At 43.6% G+C, this 21,173-nt stretch overlaps 1 protein-coding gene across 9 annotated transcripts in view; it reads left to right on the top strand.

The window, feature by feature from the left end:
* CRACDL (CRACD like) overlaps positions 1 to 21,173 on the top strand; it is a 66,231-nt gene that overhangs the window by 18,874 nt on the left and 26,184 nt on the right. For 5 of the 9 annotated variants that reach the window (XM_061377857.1, XM_061377855.1, XM_061377856.1 and 2 more), the window contains exons 1-3: positions 3,864 to 3,991; positions 19,981 to 20,057; positions 21,001 to 21,163. In XM_061377857.1, coding sequence (XP_061233841.1) covers positions 3,960 to 3,991; positions 19,981 to 20,057; positions 21,001 to 21,163 — 272 coding nt within the window. In that variant the 5' untranslated portion in view covers positions 3,864 to 3,959. Of the gene's footprint in view, positions 1 to 3,863; positions 3,992 to 4,046; positions 4,137 to 19,980; positions 20,058 to 21,000; positions 21,164 to 21,173 lie in introns of those variants that run through there. The other 4 variants (XM_061377851.1, XM_061377854.1, XM_061377853.1 and 1 more) reach the window with 2 other exon arrangements.

Below are 21,173 nucleotides of genomic sequence, written 5' to 3'. Positions count from 1 at the left end.
GCTGAGAAAGTTGTCTTTAGTTTCCCTCAGCATCCAATAGCCAGCCTAACAAAAAGGCAGTATTTCTGTCCCTCTGCTCAGATGAATAATTCATTGCCCTGTGCTTTTTGTGTAAAGTAAATTTGAACTATTTCTTTTGTAAAGATTATTTACAAGAGAGTCATGGACACACAGGAATTAATTTGGCGCCTTCAGGATTATCACTATCTTTTTACTGAGAGGGAAGTAGCAGTTTATTTCTGTTATGTTTTGGTTAAAGAATTTGCTATATCTAGTGTTAGAGGGATGGTATCCTTTAATTGGGGAAGTTGGAGTTTGGCAGGTTTTCAGTGCTGTTCTGCTGCTATTCTCCCCAGCTCAGATGAACAATGGGCTGGAGGGATGCTGGCAGTGTTGCTTGGTTACAATTCATCAGCGTGAATCAGTGTTTCACGTAGCTCCTTCTGCATCTGAACAACCAGGAGACTTCTCAGTACTGTGTTACTGATGTGTGTGGAGATGTGACTGGATTATGTACTATCTCAGTTAACTGCAAAGCTGTACCTTGGCCTGGAGATTTGGACAGCAGCATTTGACTTTCTGTGTCCAATTTTGAACTGTGTTGTACAAATGCATAGCTGAGTAAAGCAAATTTTTAACAATATATTTTGTTGCAAAGTGTGTTTGATGGGTTAGGTACTTTAGCATCTTTGTGTATGCATCAGGAAGATTAAATCCTTCACTAAGTATCTTCCCCTAGAACAGACATGTGCCTTGCTGAAACCTGCCTGCAGGCAAAGTGAAGCATGTAAGAGGAACTGCCACCTTCGTCTTAGTCCTCTTAGTGCATTTGCATGCCAGATCTTAAGCTGGCATAAAATGAAGCTGGTGGAGTTATGCCAGCTTAGATAATAGGAAGATGTGACGGGTTATTTTTAACACTATGAAATGGCTTTTCTGTACCCCACCCAGATCTGTTTTACCACTCACGTGTTCTTACTGTTCAAGACATGACCAGAGGAAATATTAAGAGGGAATAAAGATGCCCAGTTTGGGCTCTCCCTTGAATCAGCATTTCCAGCGGCATTGTTCCTATCTACATTTTTTTTTTAACTTTGATATAAAACTGCACTTTCTTTGCCATTTACGCTTTTATTGCCTGTTCCCACTCTGCTCCATGTACCATTCACACCCCCTTCTCTGCACAGAAAAAGTCTGAAACTGACATTGAGTCTTCACAGCATTTAGGTTATGTTTGAAAATACCTAGGAAAATGAGTGGCGATAGAACAATTGGCAGCTTTGCCAAGAGTGTCACTGGCAAGTCACTGACTGAACTGTTTGCTCATCTGTGGCCAGAAGATCACTGGATTCTGGCACCTACCTGAATCATTGTTGTCTTCACCAACAGGTATCTCCCATGGCTTTCTACCCACATGGCAGTGCTTGTCTGTGTATACAGTCCTTCCTTCAGTTTGTATACAGAAAAAGCCAGAAGTATTTTTCTCGTATGTCATCTCCCCTGTCACATGTGAAATTCTTGTCCCTGAAAGGGGACAATTAGTTTAGACAATTTAGTGTTGGCTTGTTGCGTTGCTGAACATTGAGGCCATTTGGAAGAGTCTTTAGGAAAAAGAAAATGCACTGAAGTGACTCTACTTGGTTTGCAAAAGAAGAATCTTTAGTAGAAAACGAATCTGGCACTGTCTAAAGCACAGATATTTCTGTGGGTAGGTTCTCTGCATAATTTTGCCGTCTGGTGATAGTATCTTTAAGATGGCCTTTCATAAAGAAAGTTGTTTCAGAATACTTGCACTACTTTGAATGCAGCTGCACTGCACAGAGCTGTGGTTTCTGACTTGCACAGTATTCTGATCATCTAACTGATAAGCTTGTCTTTAGCAGCAGGTGATTTAACGTCTTAAATTTTCAGTTTGCTTCCTCCAAATGATGCTTGGCTACCTATAGAGATTTTCTTATTATGACCATCTTTAAAACCTGAATTAATTCAGCTTTGCTGCTCCCTGGGTCATGACATCCATAACTGTTTTGTGTGGAAATTTAAGTGCTTTTGAGATTGGACTTAATACTGAGCTCTTCCTCTTTCTTCAAAAAGATGAGAGAAAGGAAATGAGCAAAAGAACTGTGATTTTCCTGTCAACGTGTCAGGCCTTGGCTCTTGCTCAGAAAGGTGCTTGAAGCACCATAATATTCATCTGCTTTTGGGCAGTTATAATTGCTTCAGGGATAGACTGATTCCCTGAGTAAATACGGACATTTATGAGGGACGGAGAGATTTCAAGCCTAGCTAAGAGACTGTTGCCTGACCCTGACCCTGGCCCTGTGTTCAACACAGCTGTATTGGGCCACTGAACGAAAAGAATGCCTTTTGGGGGGTACACTACACACATTAGGAGTAAGCATTAGGTGTGCATTGCACAGCTGAAATGGTCTGGCAAAGACACTTGTGTGCATTTTCCTTCCATTAAAACATAGGTTTTAACAGATAAAAGGCTATCAAATTGTGGAGGAATTCCTTTTTAAGGTCATGGCTGGACTTTTGCAGACATGAGAGGCCTGTCCTCCTGTGCCCGAGACCCCTCTTTTGCTTGTGTGGTAGCAGGGGTGGTAGGTATACCTGTGGCAAATCTCTCACCCAGTGTGCTCTACGAAGATGATACTGCAGCTACTGCATTGGCTGGGCTGCAGGTCCTCACAGGTATTCCTGTCCAGGACTGGAAGCATCCACCCAAGCAGGGAAGGAGCCGCTCACACGTGGATGGAATGACAGGACTTGTTTCTGCACTAACACCCCTCGTTCCTCCAGGCCTCACCAGCCCCTCCAGCAGGCAGAAGCTGTGCCATGTCTGGTGTGCATAGCATCGCTTTATGCCAGTTTTGCGAAGAGGATGGATGTTCCTTGGTGTCAGTAGAAAGCAAACAGGCATTTTTCTCAGATAATCGTGTCTGCGTGAGACATTTACATTATGCTGCATTTGAGGAGTCATTATTTCCTTCCACTGTACAGGATAACTAGGGTCAGGTATACCCCATCTAGGGAACCCAGAGGCACTTTAGTTCTTTAGGTCTGATTCAGCTCTTACTTTTCATCTTTTAGCAAATGCAGGCTGAGGAGGTTGCAAGCTAAATAGAATAATTAATACAGTGGCATAGCAATAGCTAAAAATATTTAAAAGGTATGAAAATGAAGAGTTGTTGTGTCACCATTATCTTTCCTGATTTGTTTCTCTTTAGTTTTCTGTGTTATGAGTTTGCCTTTGAATTATGTTTCGTAGCACACATGTCTGAGATAACCTTAATTTTTTGATTTTCACACGTTTAATGCTCTGTTATTGCATTTGTTAACATTGAGGCTGTGCACATGGTGCGTGGTTTCTCCCACTTTATCTAAAGACCAAATTTGAAATACAGAGTTCCCATTTTGAGGTTAATTGGCACAGAGAATAGAAAATTTGCCCTCTGTTTTTGCACGAGCATTTCCTGTTTTCACCACAGGTGCCCTTTTTGTCATGAAAACAGCTCAGCTGCTGTCCCTTTACCCTGGGTGGTGCTCGGGGTTGCCTTTGCAAAGCCAGGAGCAACTTTTCAGCAAGCCTGTGACTTTCCAGGAAGGACCCAGCTTACACTTCCTGAGCAACATCAGCCTCCACTAAAAATTCAGGTCAGGATCTCCCTGCTTGTTTCCTAGCAACTGGGGGATACTCGTGGTTTCTCCTCTGACTGACTCCTCCCGGGCGTTAGATACAGGGATCACTTGGTGAAGGGATCGGAGCAGTCCTACTAACTCACTGTTCGGGAAGGCAGAGCATGGCTGATGAGCCATAGGGTGCATATCCAAGCTGAACCTAAGCAAAACTTTCCTCCATGCACACTTGAAAGCGCCTGTGGTGTTTGTGGCACCATTTAAATGTCTGGAGACATGACAGATCCCTTTTGAAACACCAGTAGCCTTTTTGTGTTATGTTGAACCTGGCAAACAGGAGCGTACGCAGGTAAGCAGCTGAAGAAAGTTTCTGTCTGAGTGCTTTAAAGGTTGTTTTCCTACAGGTGTAATGTGTTTCTTGGTTACACAGATGCACAACATTCAGTTGTGGGAGTATTGACCTGCCTTTGTACTTATTAAAGTTTCATTGGATGGTAAGTAAAAAGTTAAGTGGAAAGATGAACTGTCTTCCCCGGTTCCTTGTGGTGTCTGTTTATAGGGTGTTGAAAACAACCTCTGAACTTCTCTAGTGAATTTATTGTAGGATTAGCTAAAGAGAAATCCTTAAGTGATCAAGAGTTACTAGTTACCACACTTGCTGCAACTGGCTCCTCATAGCACATTTACAAAATGGGAAGCAGCAAGTCCCTCTAATTGTATATTGTCTGCAGAGGCAGGCAATCGTTGCTTCTGGTTGGTAACACAATGAGATTTCTTACTGCTTTTTGTTTTCCTTTGATAAATTACAAGTAGAACCCCTTTGACAAATTTGAAATTAAAGCAATATGCTGTTCTAGAAAATAATTTAGGAAAAATAAAATTGTCTTTTTTCTGTTGTGACCTTCTCTACTCACAGATGGCAAAGATGGTGGGAATTAACCCAGAGTATGTCCGTATTTAGTGCTGGTACAGGGCTGGGATGATAGTTTTCTGGAGGACCACTCCTCACAGTGAATACACTTCTCATATTTTGAAAAACATGGATTGCATCCACAGTCCAGGTGGATCAGTGACATGGACTTTATCCAGCTGAATACAAACTATGTAACTTGCGTTTTTCAGAAGTTTATAAACATTATGTTTCAGCTCTTTATTGGTATGATTTGGTACAGCTCCAATTAACTTCACCAGAGGCCTGACAAATGACGTCAGCCAAAGATCTGGCTGTACATCTCTTGGACAGGTACATTGCAAGTTCATAGGTTTTTTTACATAGGAGGCTGTAGTGGTGGATTCTGAATAGGGACTTAAAAGACCAGATTATTTGTAAGCCATATATTTTAATTATCTCTAATATGAAGCTGTTAAATTTGAGTGCTAACTCTAAGGCATTCAGGAGCTGATTTCTTCAGAGAGGCCGAGTAAGTGCAGTTTCAATTGATATTTTCCACACTTAGTATTCAGAAAAACAATTCCCAGAGTCTCACATTGCATACCTGATACAGCAGCTGCTTTTCAAAGTGTGAATGTGCAATTTGGTATCCCAGGCTTTTTTTCCTGTATCATACACATGGGAAAGCACAAACATCGATTGCTAGGACACACAGCGTATGTGTCCACTTCAGAAGAGAGAAAAAATCTGCACCACAGCAGGATCGTTGTGCAGTTCAGGATGTTCTTTATTACAAAAGGCTCTCCCAAGTGTGTAACTTCACACTACTGTGTGTTTAGGTGATGTAGGACAGAGAAGGAGACATATCTGTTTGAGGAGGTGCTTCACATTTCATTTAATTGTTCTGCTCTCAAGGTCAACAACTTTGAGGAGACAGTTAACAGCAGAAACCTCTTTAGTCACTTTGATCTAGCTTTTCTAGTGAAGCAGCACCCTCAGATGATAGCGTGGGACCCGAGAGATTAAGCTGTCCGGCAGTCTGGGATCTTACTGATCTTTCCTCTGTTCACAAAGCCTTATAGTGTCCTCTTATTAGCGCTCTTCTGCCAGAGCTGGGAGCTTTGCTAGACATCGAATTCCCTGCCATTTTCCATGACTCACAAATATTTTTAAAATGTCTGAAAAAAAGATGTGAAAAGGAAGGGGGCCCCTCGGCAAAGAGGGTCAGATTTTCCTCAAGCTTGAGCGAGTACATTTGCCAACTGTATGTAAAAGGCAAAATATTTTCCCTTTACACCTACTCCAGAGATGCTCTGTACAAACACAGATGGCTGGGCCCTTGCAAGTCCAGCCAAGGGAGCATACGCTGGCACTTTGGGGTTTGAAAAGAAGCTGGAATGGATCCTGTAGTTTGATGTTGGCAGCCAGCATCAGTGATCTGGGTGTCTGGACACCCAGATTTTCTTGATGATAAATGGCTCAAACATGTCCTCGGAGTAGAGAATGAGCTAGAGGTGGAAGGTGAATGCTTTCCTCTCTGCCCTCTGCCAACCTGTACAAGTCTAACTAGGAGCTGGGAAGCTTCAATCCAAGAGTGACCTTTGTGTCGTCTAGCTATAGGGGCCTCCTGGGATCCAGTGTCCTGCTGTGAGCATCTGGCTGCCAGAGAAGGTGAGGTTGTGGTGGGATGGATGCAGAGAAGGGTAAAATGGCCAGGAGATTGGAGAGATTTCTCTGGGAAGAAATTAAGGTGCCATGTTTGGCTTTGCAGATAAAGGCTGAAAGGGGAGATGGCCATCTTCTCTCAATACCTGTGTCAGGAGAGAAATGCTGCTTCAATGAAAGTATTGCATTGGCACAAAAATAAAGAGGTATAGACTGTTCGTTTTGACTAGGAATTTCTAGCCATCACAGAGTTCTGGAATAGCATTTCAGTCAAAGTGCTGAGAAAAAATGGAATAGTTTTCAAAATAAGACTTTAATCAGCCTGTGAAAGGGTTACATGGAGTGTTTGTTCTCCCCTCTCATAGCATGTCCCAAAGTTTTATCCTGATACACCTGTGTGAAAGACAAAGATTGAAGTGTACCAAGACATACCATTCCTTGGGACTGAGAAAACTGAAAAAGTCAAAGCAGTGCGTGGAGCCACTGGGAAGGGGCTGATAGGTGGGAGGTGTCTGACAGTGATAGGTCTTGAAAAAAGACAGCTAAAGAGCCTTTGTGGGAAAAATGATTCATCAGTGACTTTGGACCTGCCCATGGGATCAATAAAAGGCAAAAATGCTGGGACCCTTCAAAGGTACCACCGTTATTTTAGAAGTGAGTTTTGATTTGTTGTTGTAACTAACTCTGTACACACAGATTTGTCACCTGCCTCATAGAAGTATAGAATGGTTTGGCTTGGAAGGGACCTTAAAGCTCATCCAGTTCCAACCCTCCTGCCATGGGCAAGAACACCTTGCACTAGACCAGGTTCCTCCAAGCCCTGTCCAATCTGGCCTTGAACACTGCAAGGGATGGGGCAGCCGCAGCTTCTCTGGGCAGCCTGTGCCAGTGCCTCACGACCCTCAGAGTGAAGATTTTTTTTTCCTAATACCTAATCTAAATCTACCTCCCTGGGAAAGCAAGCAAAGCACAGCAGCTGGAGGCAGGGAGTCCCCTCACCCTGGGATGGTGAGATGGCCCTGAATATCTGTGCCCTGCCTGGCAGGTTGCTCCTGAGTGAAACCACGTCAGTGGTTTTACTCTGCGCCACCTGACTTAGTTGGGATCATGGCAGACCCACAGGAGGTGAGAGGAAAGCCCACACAAGCAGCTTTTGCTCGCACAGCTTTGCTTCCTGAGGTTTAATTAGAAATGCTGTGCTGCCACCCTTTCTCCCAGTGATTGCCCTTTTGCTCCCCATGGGGAGGTTGAGTGCCTCTCTGCTCCTTTTTTCTGTGTCTGGAAGAGCATAGTTAGAGTTTTCTAGCATCTGAATTCCAATGCCATTTAATTTATGAATACTGCAGTACATTTTGCTGTGCTCTTTGAAGCAGGCACAGCTCAAGTACCATAGAGTCACGTGCAAGGGTGATGGCAGATGAGAGCTCTTTATGTCATGCTGGATTTCTGCAGCTCACTTGCACTGTATTTGTCAAATTGCAGGCAGGAAATTTTTGAATTAATGGCAAATATTTCCCAACAGGAGTTAGTTAAGTGCCTGCACATGTTAACTTAACCATAATAATCTTGTCATAGTCATAAATTAATGACCTGCATCTCATCAGGCTGTTGAGTATTGAAGTAAAACATTTGTGGTATATTCAAAGAGAGCCTGGGGACGAATGGGATAAGTCTCCAAATGGGTCTTTTCTTTCTTACCTCTTTAGAGATGTTTTCAGGTTCCTGTGTAGTCTTTGGAGATTACTCAGCATGCAGGGTAGGATGGTGGGGATGGGAATGCAGAGCACCTAACCATGAGCTGTTAGATAACCCATCTATCCTTCGCAAAGAGGTCTCTTCAGAGTGACGTGGTTTAGACCTATTACTAGCTGAAGTGTCTTCTTTCCTCCATTGCCTGGAGGGAGATGCAGCCATGGATAAAAAGCATGTTACACTATCGAGGTGTTTCACAAGGAAAGTGCTTCTCAGGTCAGAGGAGGATAGAGTAAATTTCCTTAGGAAATTAAACCTGAGGAGTAGCAGCATTATACAGTGACGTTTATCACCTGTCCTCCTGCTCTGCTTTGAAGATGACAGTGCTGCCGGGGCTAGATGCACAGTTGGTATGACACTGTGATTGGTAGTATATTCTGCTGCTCTGGATAGATGAGGAGCAGTAGCCCTCTCAGTGACTATGTCCCTTACTGTAATAAACACTGTCAGGGAAGGTCTGAGCTCTCCAGTGCTGTCCTTTCTTGTACTTTCTCCAGTCCCCTCTCCTCATTTTATTCTGCATGTGACATTTTTGCATATAATCTTCTGAATATATGAGCACACATGCTCACTGTACTCATCCTGGACAGATTTGCACATGCAAATGCTTTCTCCTTTCCACTCCAAAGGAATGAGAGAACTTGTTCAGGTGGTGTAGGGCACACTAGAAACTTGGCTCTGGACTTCTGACAAAGCAGCAGTAAAAACTATTAAGTAGCATTCAGGGTATTGACATCTAAAAGTCTGCAAGTCTGAAGCGCCAGCTGGAGGTGAAACATGGAGCGTGACTAGCCAGAGGTGGTTTTCACTGAGGTTATTGCTGCAGGGAAGGAGCAAAGGGGGAAACGAGAATCTGAACAAGTGGCAGTTCTTTCCATTTGATCATATGCTTGTTTTGGAGCACAGAGTGTGGTTTGCAGCACAGACCAGCAAGTATATGGTGAGAGAAGAGCTACAGGAAAATATCGTCTGTCTTTCAAACACAAAATATGTCCTCAATGGATAGTAAGGATGAAAAGTTTGCAAGTGCATGTCATGAGGGAGTAAATGACAAAAAATTAGGGCTCTTACTTTCGTGAAATCCTGATGGTATTTTCTTTACAGGCTGTGGAGGAAGGTTCTGAGCAAAGATGAAAGGACTCAGCAATAATGTTTATTGTGGCATGGTCGGAAAAACAATCTTCCAGCCTGTTCATGTAAGAAATTACTTGGGTTAGGAAGACTGTCCAACTTAACTGGACTCCCGCACCTGAAACCCCTGCAGTACTCCTGTATTGCTGTGACCTTGCCTTACAAATCTTGTGCTCTGTTTTTCTGGAAGTGATCTGAGTGGAGGAAATAGGAAGGAGCCCATGGCTCACCTGCCTCCCATCCGGGCTCACGAAAACGATTATCCGTTGAAAGCCAAGAGGGACTGCATTAGGAAAGGTCAAAAGAGGCTAAACAAGGTCCTTTCCAATTAAAAGCCTGCCACGTGTACCCCTTCAGAGGGAGCCTCATACAACAGTTAGACAAGAGGCCGTTCAGCTTTGCATTTGGCCTCTGGGGTTTAATGCAACAGGAATGTGGAATGTGTTTACAAGGTAGCGGTTATTGCTGAAATATGTGAGCACTGGTGCCTGGGGAAATTTCAGAGGATTGAGATTGCACTGACAGTGGCTGTGCCTCTTGGACAGTCTGTGTGGATGCTGGGGAGGGAGCTGGCTTCTGAGTCTGCAGTCAGAGCCCCACAGAGGGAATACAGTGGAAGATGTTCCCTTTTCTGACCACCTCCCACTGCCTACCCACAGCTGCACTTGGATCTCACTCCATCCTCACTGCTCCTTCGTGCTAGGATGACCCAGGAAGGCGAACCAGTCCCTGGGCTGAAGACATGGCTTCTTGTTATACCTGCATCCGAGGTGACTCCAGGTTAGCACACAGCTGCAGCCAGTTTGGCAGATTGGCGTGGGCTGAAATGAGGCAAAGCTGAGGGAACACTGAGGGCCTCTGACGGCACCTTGCATGAGCAGCTCCTGGAAATCAAGCTGCTGCTATGTTCTGGCTAGTCTCAGCTGGTAGGCTAGTGTATCTCTCCCTGGAAGGGCTCAGGTTTCTCTTAGAATATTTAATTCATTCTCTTTGCATTCCCTACTTTCTTTTTTCTCTACTTTAAATACCCAATACTAAAACTCTTCTGCATGTGGTTCATAGATGATACTAATAATTATTTTATCCTTCCAGCACAGGAATTCCCAAGGAACTGGGAAAAACCCAGTCTAGTCATTTTAGTTCATGCACTTTCCCCATCAACTTGTGTTTGGCCAAAGCAGACTGTATTTTTCGTCACACATAATGGTAAAGTATTTGGAATTAGGCCTGGGATATAGCTATATACTATGTTTGGATTAACATGATATTTTAAAAGATTTGTGATAAACTTTTAAAGAAATCTAAAATGAAATGACACTGTTAAGTACACAAAACATTATGAACCTGAGAGTAAATACTCCATGCAGTATAGATGGGCTTAGAGAGGATGAAAATTGGGTGAAAATCAGCATTGATGTTAGTGGTTGCCTTCATTGTTTGGTTAACTTGGCCCACTGAGTTTTCTTCAGAACAGCAGATAAAGCTGATCTTATTCTGGGTAGTTCTAAGCACTTTCTGCATCTTAAACACCCATTAACCTCTGCACTGTACAAGAATACGCTTACGATAGGCTAATTGAGAGGGCAGCAGGTGTAAGTGCACTGTTTCTCAGGGCTTGCTGTAGTTCCAGGTGAGTCTTATTCTTCCTTTGCCACAAAGTGAGTGTGTGTGTGTACATAGTTATATAGAAAATGTACTGTATTCGTGGTTCCAAAAAGGAAGGCAGGATCAATGAAAGCCCTGTTATAGTTCATTGAATTTGAAGGCACTGAGACTTTACAATAATGTTGATATTTCTACTCATTTTGAATACCAAAAGACCTGGTGTAGTTATTTCTGTGAAATAGCTTCAGGAATGTTCCCAGTGCTGAATTCAAGGATAATTGCAATTGCGACATGTAAAATCAAATGTAATTTTGTTCTAACTAAAGCAAGACATTTTACTTTCTTTTCTATTGCTTCGCAAGGAGAGGCACAGTGAATTTTTAATACTTCACTGACCCTTGACTCTGAGTGACGTGAGCCTGCTGCTGTACAGAAAAGACGAACTTCTGCAGAACATTATTAGCCAAAGTACTCTGTGTGAACACTCGGTATTATTTAAAGGTACAGAGTGTGCTTCTGTCAGAAAAGATGGCTAATAGAAGCCTAAAACTCAGGTAGTATGTCAAGCTGTTTGTGTTCCTAAATATGGTAGAGGATAGCTGGTAGGGTGCTGGCCGAGGGGGGTCTTGTGCCTTTGTGTAAAACAGCTCCACTTGTATTATCCCTGCATGCTGAGAAAGAAGAAAGAGAGCCAATGTGTCTTTAGTACTCTAACAAGTCGTTTAATAATAATGTGTGGTAGAATAGATCTCCTGGCTCCTCTATTAAATCACAAAAAAATAGGCAACTGAAAGCATGAAGAAAAGGGTTACTCCATAGGAATACGACATTTCACATGAGTTTGCTTTATTCTTTCACTAATGGAGCTACCCCTTCCCCCCCCTTTAATTCTTATGTAGGGCTGTTTGGTTTTACTTGTTGTTGTTGTTCTGTTTTTTCTTCCTGTTTAAAGAAATCATGCAAGATAAGGCTTTTCTCCTGAACAAAATACGACCTTTGACAAAGTGTATACCCTCAGGTTACTGAGCCCTATCAGGGAAGCAGAGTTCCTTTCACCCTTCTGGGGAGCAGCCTATTCCCTGCCCTATCCGGGATATCAGACTGGGCAATCCCAGTGGTGCCCAGTTCTGAGCAGTTAGGTTTGTGTCTTCTGTTGCAATGTGCCTTTTTAAGAATAAAACTAAAAAGCTTGCCCTTCAAAAGCTGCTTGGGAGGAAAGTTTATTTTATGGAGTGTTTCCATTCCCTGCCTCTCAGGAATGCTGGGGAAGGAAGGTCAGTCAATTCTTGGGAAAAAAAAAAACAGGTAGAGAGAGCAGGGTTCCCCCTACACACTCTCCCAATTCATTGGACATGTGTAATAGGGAAAGGAATGTGCTGTTGGCAGGGGCACAGCAGAAGGGCTGGTGAGGATCTGACATGAGGATCTGCCCAGCCTGTGGGGTAACAGGGACAGATGCACAAGAGGAGGGTTTGGTCTGTTTAGGCAAAGGAAAGCACACGCTGCCCAACAGCAGTGAAAGAAGTAAGTGAAGACATCCGAACCCCCAGAAAATGCATTGAAAGGCTTGGGAAGATGCACCTGCTGCCTCTTCTGCTTTTCCTGTCATAGCCTGTGAAGTCCAACATGCTGGTCATAGCAGTTTTCACCCTGTTTGCACAATGGTTGAGAAGGGGTGTCCATGCAGTGGGCTCTATCTTATCTCCCATTTCCTGTATTCCGTTTAGCAGGTCTTTTATTACTTGACATCCCTTGATGTCTCTTCTGTCAATGATCACAAGGACACTGGGCACCACCTTATGCTTACACAGGATGCAACAGGGGATCTGAGTGATAAATGTGAGTATTGCAAAGAAAGGGCTGCTGCAAAGAGATAGTAGTATGTCAGTAGTTACATGTAGCTGGTCCCTATGCCACATCTTACTATTCCTCTGCTGCCAGTGATGTTGGAGGTGGAGTAACAGCAAACTCTAGCACGAGGAGCAGCACTGGAAGAGGTGATGTGTTGATACAGCTAACTCTTTTTAGTAATTTCTGAGAGAAAGGGCAAATCACTCACAGCTGGCTCTGTTCATTTTGACAGTGACTGGGAAGAGGATGGGAGGATCCTTAAAAGGTAGAGTTTTAAAGGGGAGGGCACTGACTGTGTTCAGGCTGGGTGCTAGCCAGGGAGGGAGTGCTCGTAGCAAAGCTACTCACAGCCAGCCCTGCTCTAAGCATGAGGAGTGGCACACAAGCTCTCACCACACCATTGTGGTTGCACAATATACAGATTTTATGATAGCGTGACAGCATGCTACAAGGATTGTGGTAGCTGGAGAAAAATGTCAGTCACAAGGAGGGGAAGAAGCCCTTTTACTAACCAGTAATGCAGGGAAGAAGAGCAGTGCAGAAAGAACCTGCGCTCTGCCAAGTTCAGTGTGAGGCTGATGAAGATGGATATTGAACTGTCATGTTTTAGACAGCAAACCATTTGTGAAAATGCCACATTTTGAAGATGATGTCCCCATGGATACCAGTCAGCGTAAACAAGTAGACGCTAACATCATCCACACTAAATTATTACAACAAGCAGGGAACACATGAAGTCAGAGGCTTTGCAAAATACTACTTTTTGTTTACTCATTCAAAGCAGTTGAAAATGGAAAGAGATGATTGTTTGCCCAACTTTGAAAACAAAAGGCAAGGTTGTATACAAAAATTGATAGGGTGTTTTTCTTCTTGGTTTGGCATGAAGATTATCTCTGATATTTTATATTGATTTGGTAGAGGAGAACAGTGCAGTTTTCTCAGAAAATGTCTTCTCTGAATAAAAGGGTTTTAATAACTCAAAAAGTATGGGGATGCATCTAGAATATGTACAGAGTCTGTGTAGGTGCTGACATGACAGAAGAGCAGGGTGGCACTTCAATCACACTTCTGGGACTCCAGATAAAGCTCCTAGGATGGCTATGTGTATGTAAGTGTGCACTCAGGTGCATTTGTTCGATTTTAAAGTTGGAGACTGAATAAAAACTGAAACCTGTGCTCCTTTGACATAAAGAGAGGTCTGGAGCAGGAAGATGTATGGCTTTGGAAACGGTGTTGCAGTTGTTATCAAATTCTCCTGTCCCTTTATGTGAGCTTTTTGGATCTGTTCATACAAACTAATTGGATTCCCGGAGACCTGCATCTCACTCATGTGGCCACTGCTAAATACCTGGGCTCATATGTGCAGTTCCAGCTCACAGGGAGCACTTCACTATGCTTCCTAGACCTCCTGTTGCAGAAGGGAAGGGGAGAGAGGAGAGGTTTATCTTAGTAACATGAGCTCAAGATGATCGATGACTTCTGGAAAGGATTTTATAATTGGGCATGTTGTGAGAGATTTGGTTTTGGCTAGGCTCACGTGTTACCACTTGGGAGCACTCAAAGCAGTTTGAGAGCTTGAAGCGGGGGTTGATGCTGGGATTTCTGTTAGCAGGAGAAGGTCGGAGCAGAGAAGTGTTGAACAGCAGGGTTTCTTGTGCTGTACAAATACCTCTCCATCACAAGCTTCTTACCCTGCTCTCCTACACTTCCTTCTACCACACCCTGTTGCGCAATGTCTTCAGCAAACGGTCTCTCTTAGCTGCAGAGATAAACCTTTGCTTGGGAGGCAGGTGATCACCACACGCTTTTGGCCCTGTGCTGTGCCAAGGCGTGGTGCCCTGGGGCTGCCCTGGGTGGTGCTCTCACTAGAGCACCTTCCGGAGGGCTGGGCATCTCCAGAGGTGTGCAAGCTCTGCTGGTGCGCCTGCTGCTGGCAAGGGTCGCAGCGGGCACCCTGGGCTTGCTCCCTCTGGAAACTTTGAGCCGTCCCTTTTCTGCCATCCATGTGAAAGGCGAAAGGACTACGTGGCTTGTGGGCGGTGTCGTTACTTCAGGTGAAGCCTTCAGAGGAGGGATGGATGAGGAAAAGTTTGCCTCAGTCTTTGCCCAGGTGCATGTCACTAACAATAATGTTAAATTGCACTGGTCCCAACACCAACCCCTGAGGAGCACAACTCCTCCCCTGCCCATCCTTCCTGAAGAGCCTGTATTCTTCTATTCCAACACTTCAGTCATTACTTTGTCTGTTAGAAAGATTCTTAACACAACACAGAAATAAAAGGCGTAAACTGCTGTAGTTTGGTTCAGCTGTGATTTTTTGATACACACTTTTGAATGTACTGACATTTTGGAGGGATAGGAAGGGGAATAAAACCCCATTGCGTTGCCATACTCTCTCTCTATTCTCTGCACTGATCTAGTCTCAACAGTATTTCTTGTATCTTAGCTCATCTTGAAAGGGCATGGAAAGGAAGAAAGAAAGTGGAGAAAGCCTCTGCTGGGAGAAGTCCAATATAGAAAAAATACTGTTATAAGCTTGGGTAATATTTAGCAATTTATCATGTGGCATTTTGGGCTTATAAAATCACATAATAAATTGATAAAGCACGTATCTCTAGGAGTCTGCTGTGAAACAAACCACACATAAAATACAAAGGAAGCAAAGAGGAAGAGTGTACAAGTATTAGTGGTGTGGTAAATCCTGCCCTTGCTAACAGGGGAGAAGTGATGCAGGCTGCTCCTCTTGGTTGTGAACCCTGCTGAGTCTTCAGGTCACAGGATGGTTTAGCTTAGCGACGGACTTCAGTAAATCTTGGGGCAACTGGAAATGAGAAAGATCAGCAACTACGTTCCATAGCAGAGCCTCCAGATCAAGCACAAGAATATCACCCATGTTGGTGGGTGCTGATTCAAAGCTGCTGGATTTTTATCAGCATTTTATTGAACTTACAGGCCGTCAGAGGTTGTAAGCAAAGCTTTGAGGAAGAGATCATTTAGCTCCACAGCAAACAGTCAATTCTCTGTTTGCGTCAGAGAAGTGACAAACAGTTATAGTCACACCAGGGGTAAACTTTGGCCTCTGGATTTTTTTGTTGTTTCTCCTCTTAAATACCATGTTTTAATCAAGTCTTTCCCATGATGAATGTATTAATAGTGCATGGTTTGTTACAAACACTGAGGAAAAAGCCTGAAAGATTGATAAACCTGCCTCAATACATTGTTAAAATAGGTCATACTGGATGAAAAAAGGGGAGCTATAGATAGAACAGTTGTCTGAGTTTATGTACTTGGGAAAGAAAATAGGGTGGGTGGTGAGCAGGTGAAACCCAGTGTTTCTCTAACAATGTTCAGCAAAGGAAGCATTTAAAAGGAAAAATAACTTTCCCCATGTCAGTAAAAATGTTATAAGAATTCTAAGATAGAGGTAAATGGGGTTGTGTACAGCTAGGTTTGGTGGGGTGCTCAGCTGGTCAGTGCTCTGCTTGCAGAGTAGCACTAAGGGGTCTCTGGCAGCGTACAGAGATAAGTGGGGGCCAGTATCTGTTGGCGCTGTGATGGCATATTGCTCCAGTGGAAACCATCACTTGGCAAAACACTTAAGCAAGTGGCTAAGTCTCAGCTTCAGTAATTGCTTAAAATCAAGGTTTGCTAAAAACTAACCTGTTGTCTTTCAAGCATCTTTCTGAAAACCCGACCATCACACTGCCTGCCGAGGGTTTCCCAACTCCTTCCAGTCCCTTCTGCCACCTGCTGACCTTCTCCCGCTGTCCTCAGGGTAAGGAAGTGAGTGCCCATTCATCCCCTGATGCAAACAAATCTCCTTTGGTGATAGCAGCCATAAAACTCCTCCCGCACCCTTGGCACTGGCGCCTCGTGGTCCTTGTCACAGCGCATGTTTATACAACATAGTGATTGTGGTGAGGGCTGCTGCTGCCTCCTCCTCCTGTGCCTCAGCCAGCATGGGCTTGGAAGAGTCACATCAAACCCTGGCTTGGGCTGGAAAGTGGCCTTTGAACTGAACACCTAAGGTATGTCCCTTCACAAGCTCTGGGCAGTGAAAGGCCCGCACAGTTCCTTGATCTTTGTAATTGCATGATGAGTCGAGATGCAGGTTTCATAAAAGCCTTAGAGTTGCCTCACTGCAGAAGCAGTATTGCCCACCTGGCCCAAACTTCTAGGGTTTATTTGCTGCGATTTAAAATAACCGTGGGCCTGCTGGGGACATGAGAGTCTCTGGGCTCCTGCACAGGAGACAAAGGCCACTGCTACTTGCACCCACTTTTCTTCCACCCTGCCTACCTCTGACCTCCGCCTTGGTCACTTTCTGCTTTTCTCCAGAGTCATCTTACCTGGATGACCTTCCTCCCCACACACCTCCTGGATCCCTTCAGCAGGCTACTCACAGTGAAGAAGCCACCTCTTTCCAGCTCTTCCCACAGGCAACACAGGGGAGCCATACAGGGATGGCTCTGGCAGTGGTGGTGGGACTTGGTGTTATGGAAATTACACATGCCAGCTGCTGTAACAGGGTTTGACTCTAGGTTTATGCTGAATTGATAAGATGAAAGAGAGATTCCTCTATGCAAGTAGTTTTTATTACTAGAGCTATAGTTTGAGCTGGGTGCCTCTGAAGAGTGATCTTGAACAAAGAAATCCCAGGGCAATTACACCCTTACAATCTAAATTACCCAATCCTTGTGCAACAGTTCAGACCAATAGTAATATTAGGGTCTGGGGTCTTCCCATTCTTTGTTGGGTCCTTTCATTGTATCTATGTGGGCCATTTCTCTTCTCCTATGTAAGGTTGCGGCTTCTGTTAATTAACATAGCTTCCTTATCTTCTAGCTTGAACTGGTTGTGGGGCCTTCTTTTTCTTGACTAGGTAGAAGTACAACATGTCTAGATGAAAGTTCACAGCTTGCGGCCTAAGGCTTCAGCAAATTCAGCTACTAACGCTGTGCAAGTTATGCTCAACAAGTTGTATATAAGTAGTAGAGCAAATCACAAAACACTGGCCAAGGACCTGTCTCCTCACAAGCTAGTGCTCCAGCCCTGCTCCCTGTGCTGCACCCTTGCAAGAGACATCCCCAAAAGCACAGTGGATCTGAGCTGCCTTCCCCAGGTCTTGGGCACTTTTTGAAAAGACACCTTAATTCATAAAATAACCTTAGAAAACAGCAAAAACATGGCAGAGCTGAAGAATGGCTGCATGAGGTCAGCAGGGGAGCGAGGACCTTGCTTCAAGATGCATGGCTAGCAAGGAGAGAGTTCATCAGTGTTCAGCATCCTTCTGTCTCCCCTAAGCAAGATGTATGCTGCACCCCTGGTCGTGTATTACTACCCCTAGATGTTTGGCACACACAGTGGAAACACTCTTTGTGACCTCAGATGTCACAAATCAGTCACACAAACCTCCTCTTACATTATGGTGGAGGTAACTTTAATTAAAGTTGGTTTTATTCTCTAGAAAATCGGCTGTCAAGTTTTGGGACAGGACAACACCACATTTCTGGTGTGTCAGAAATATATTTGCTTGAATTTTGCCTGAGGGAAAGTGTTTATATTTAGCTTCATGTTTCAAACCAACATGTCCCATTGTGTGGGCATTTATCCCCAGGTGTATTTGCTATGCAGAACTAGGGAAGTATAGCCTATAAACATTTGGATTAAAAAAATACACCCTTGCTTGAGTGCAGCTGGGTGTAACAGAGCATTGTCAGTGGGCCACAACTGGGGATCTGAGATATGGCATACATCATTTATATAGATACTGTAGGATCCCACCTCTGGCATGCATATAACAGCTGAGGGTTTCAAGGTGCTGATTTGCACTCCTGCCATTGCTGTTGCAGCATGACAGATTAAATCTGAGATACCCTGAGCCTGTTTAATTATCGACTAGGTAGGCCAAGGCGCACAATGCATATGTATCTGTCACCTCCTGCAGGCATTTACTACTAATATATGTATCGTCCACGTCTGTTGTTTTCTAGGGCAGTTCTTTATGAATTGTCCCTACATAAGGCACATGCCCTTGACCAAACATTGCTCACCCTCGTGTTTGTGCTTAACTCTGATTTGGTTTCCTGATGGGTGGTAGCAGGGGGTGTTTTACACCCACTGTGTGCATCCAGCTTGGGGGGTAGCTGAGGTGCCTTTGCTGTCCATGCATTTGGTCATCACAGCCAGGCTGAAGTGCTTGCTGACGGTTCAGGCATCACGTCATGTTTTAGACTTGAGTAATAAATGTTTCATTTCCATACTTCTAACTCCTTGAATGCACGAGCCTCGTTAGTTAACTCTGCTGGTACTTCAGGGGATCAAAATAGCCCAGTGCATTCACCCTCCCACCCGTGTGTGGTGGGAGCATCTGGCACCATTACAGCCCAGAGAGTGACCCTGCAGCATTTAGCTCACCATCCAGTCAAGGACATCCATTAAGGCTTGGGACTTGTAGAGTTTTGGAAATGTTTTTTCATTTAGGAACTTTAACAAGCAAAGTGCTATTGTGCTCTCAAAAAGCAACAAAGAGAGAAGAAAATGAATTGTTTTATTTTTACTTGTATTTTTCTGTTGTCTGTATGAACAAAGGAATAAAAAGGGTTGTTACCTTTTCACAAATTGCTTAAAAAATAAGAAAAACTACAGTCTGTAGAATACTTCAAATTTGGATATAAATAAAGGGAAAATATGTATGGTTCTTTACTAATATTACTTGTACATGTTCATCATAGTGTCAGAATGGTTCGGGTTGGAAGGGACCTTGAAGATCATCTAGTTCCAACCTCCCTGCAGGGACAAGCAAGGACACCTCCAGACCATATTGCTCAAAGCCCCATCCAGCCTGGCCTGGAACTTCCAGTTACCCAAAAGCTGTAGTAAATACAAAGACATTTTGTCTGTGGTCCTGAACAGGTGCAGAGAGGGAGAGTCAAAGAAGCCCACCTCCTCTAATGCATGCTTTTGGAAGCATTTGAGAATCCCCACAAACTCTTGTTTTCAGGCAGGAGAGGCTAGTTAATTGAACCTTAACATACTATTGTCTTATGAAAGTAGAAATATTCTATGCAATTTATTATACTTTTGCTGAATAAGCTTCATCCTATGGGATATTTTTTGATTTTTATGTATATTTATCATGGAATGATAGAATGGTTTGGCTTGGAAGGCACCTTAAAGATCATCTGGTTCCAGCCCCCATGCCATGGGCAGGGACAGCTTCCACTAGACCAGGTTGCTCAAAGCCCCATCCAACCTGGCCTTGAACATTGCCGGGGACGGGATAGCCACAACTTGCAGATATAATACACAGACAAGCATTTAGACATATATTGTATTTACATGCATAGTATTTTGTATTTTAGTAACTTGCCTGTATACAGCTACGAAGTGAAATACTGCTACTTTGTTGATATGACTGACGCTTTTTCTACCTCCTTTAGTGACTGTCACATGAGTTCCCCAAGGATAGTGGACCCTAAGATGCGAGAGACTGAAGGAGATGGAGAGGACAATTCAGGTAGAGTCGTTCCCTTCCCCTGTGAATGAAAGGTGCTGTGAGTTTTGTTGAAAAGTTCTTCAGCTTTGATGCCTCAGCTCTATCATGGAAGTGAATCTGTTTGCTTAGAGAATGCATTTTCCCTTTTTCTCCAAGAGTGGCTATATTTTTGACATTTTTGGACGCTTGAAATAAGATTTTTTGTAGCATCTTGTGACCAAGTTAACTTCTTTACCAAACAAGTAAGTGAAATACTGGCAGTGATGCCTCACAGCGCTGTCATGCTAATTTATATAGGGCAGGCACAAGTTGCTGGGATGTCTCGTGCAAAAGACTGATTCCATTTTAAGTAGTTTCCTTCACAGAGCTTGCAACTGAGCCTAATTCAGGTCTTGCTTCACTGAGAAGACTAGCATTGCTTTTCAAGATTATTGCTTGATTTCTAGTTTAATACTTTGTGATCTGTTGAGTCTTGTAATTAGCATTCAGAATATTCTGGGATGTATTATAAAATTGACATTTTAAAAGCCTCCCTACACTGCACATTCCACCCATGTAAGCCTTTTCTACATTTAAATTGGTTTTGCTAACACTGTCCTCATCATCACTGTTTAGCTTGCTGAACAAAGGCAGTGGGTTTCCAAGTGGTAATTTCTTCTCTGTGTCCCAGGCTGTTGATCCAGAGTTTCTCTTCACAGTGTAATTATCTCAAGAGGCAAGTAGAAACTGTATTAGGAAAGATTCTACACCACAGGTTATTTCTTGTGTGTCATAAACATTGCAGTCGATTCTCCAAGATAATAGTAATTTCATGCTATCAATGTAGTCTTGAAACACATTGATGCAGGAGCGGACTGCATTGTGTTTTCCAGGAAAAAGACCCACTTATGCAGAAATGAGAAAGGAATTATCATTGTTCAGAAGCGTGCTGCTGGCTGCATCTTCTTTATGTTTCTTCACTTAGGAAAGAAGAAATCGAAGTTCAAGTCTTTCAAAAAGTTTTTTGGTAAGAAGAAAAGGAAAGAGTCATCTTCTGGGAGCAGCACTCTGAAGCTGTTCCAGTCAACAAGTGATGTCGCGGCCTCTCATAACATGCACGTTAGTTATGATTCTGAAGATGAACTTGCGTAAGTGTTT

Source organism: Neopsephotus bourkii, unplaced genomic scaffold, assembly GCF_033783945.1.
Source record: "Neopsephotus bourkii isolate Nb327-2 ecotype Australia unplaced genomic scaffold, CSIRO-AGI_Nbou_v1 NB_1760, whole genome shotgun sequence".
In the NCBI taxonomy this organism is placed as follows: domain Eukaryota; kingdom Metazoa; phylum Chordata; class Aves; order Psittaciformes; family Psittacidae; genus Neopsephotus; species Neopsephotus bourkii.
This window is presented reverse-complemented; position numbering and strand designations above follow the sequence as displayed.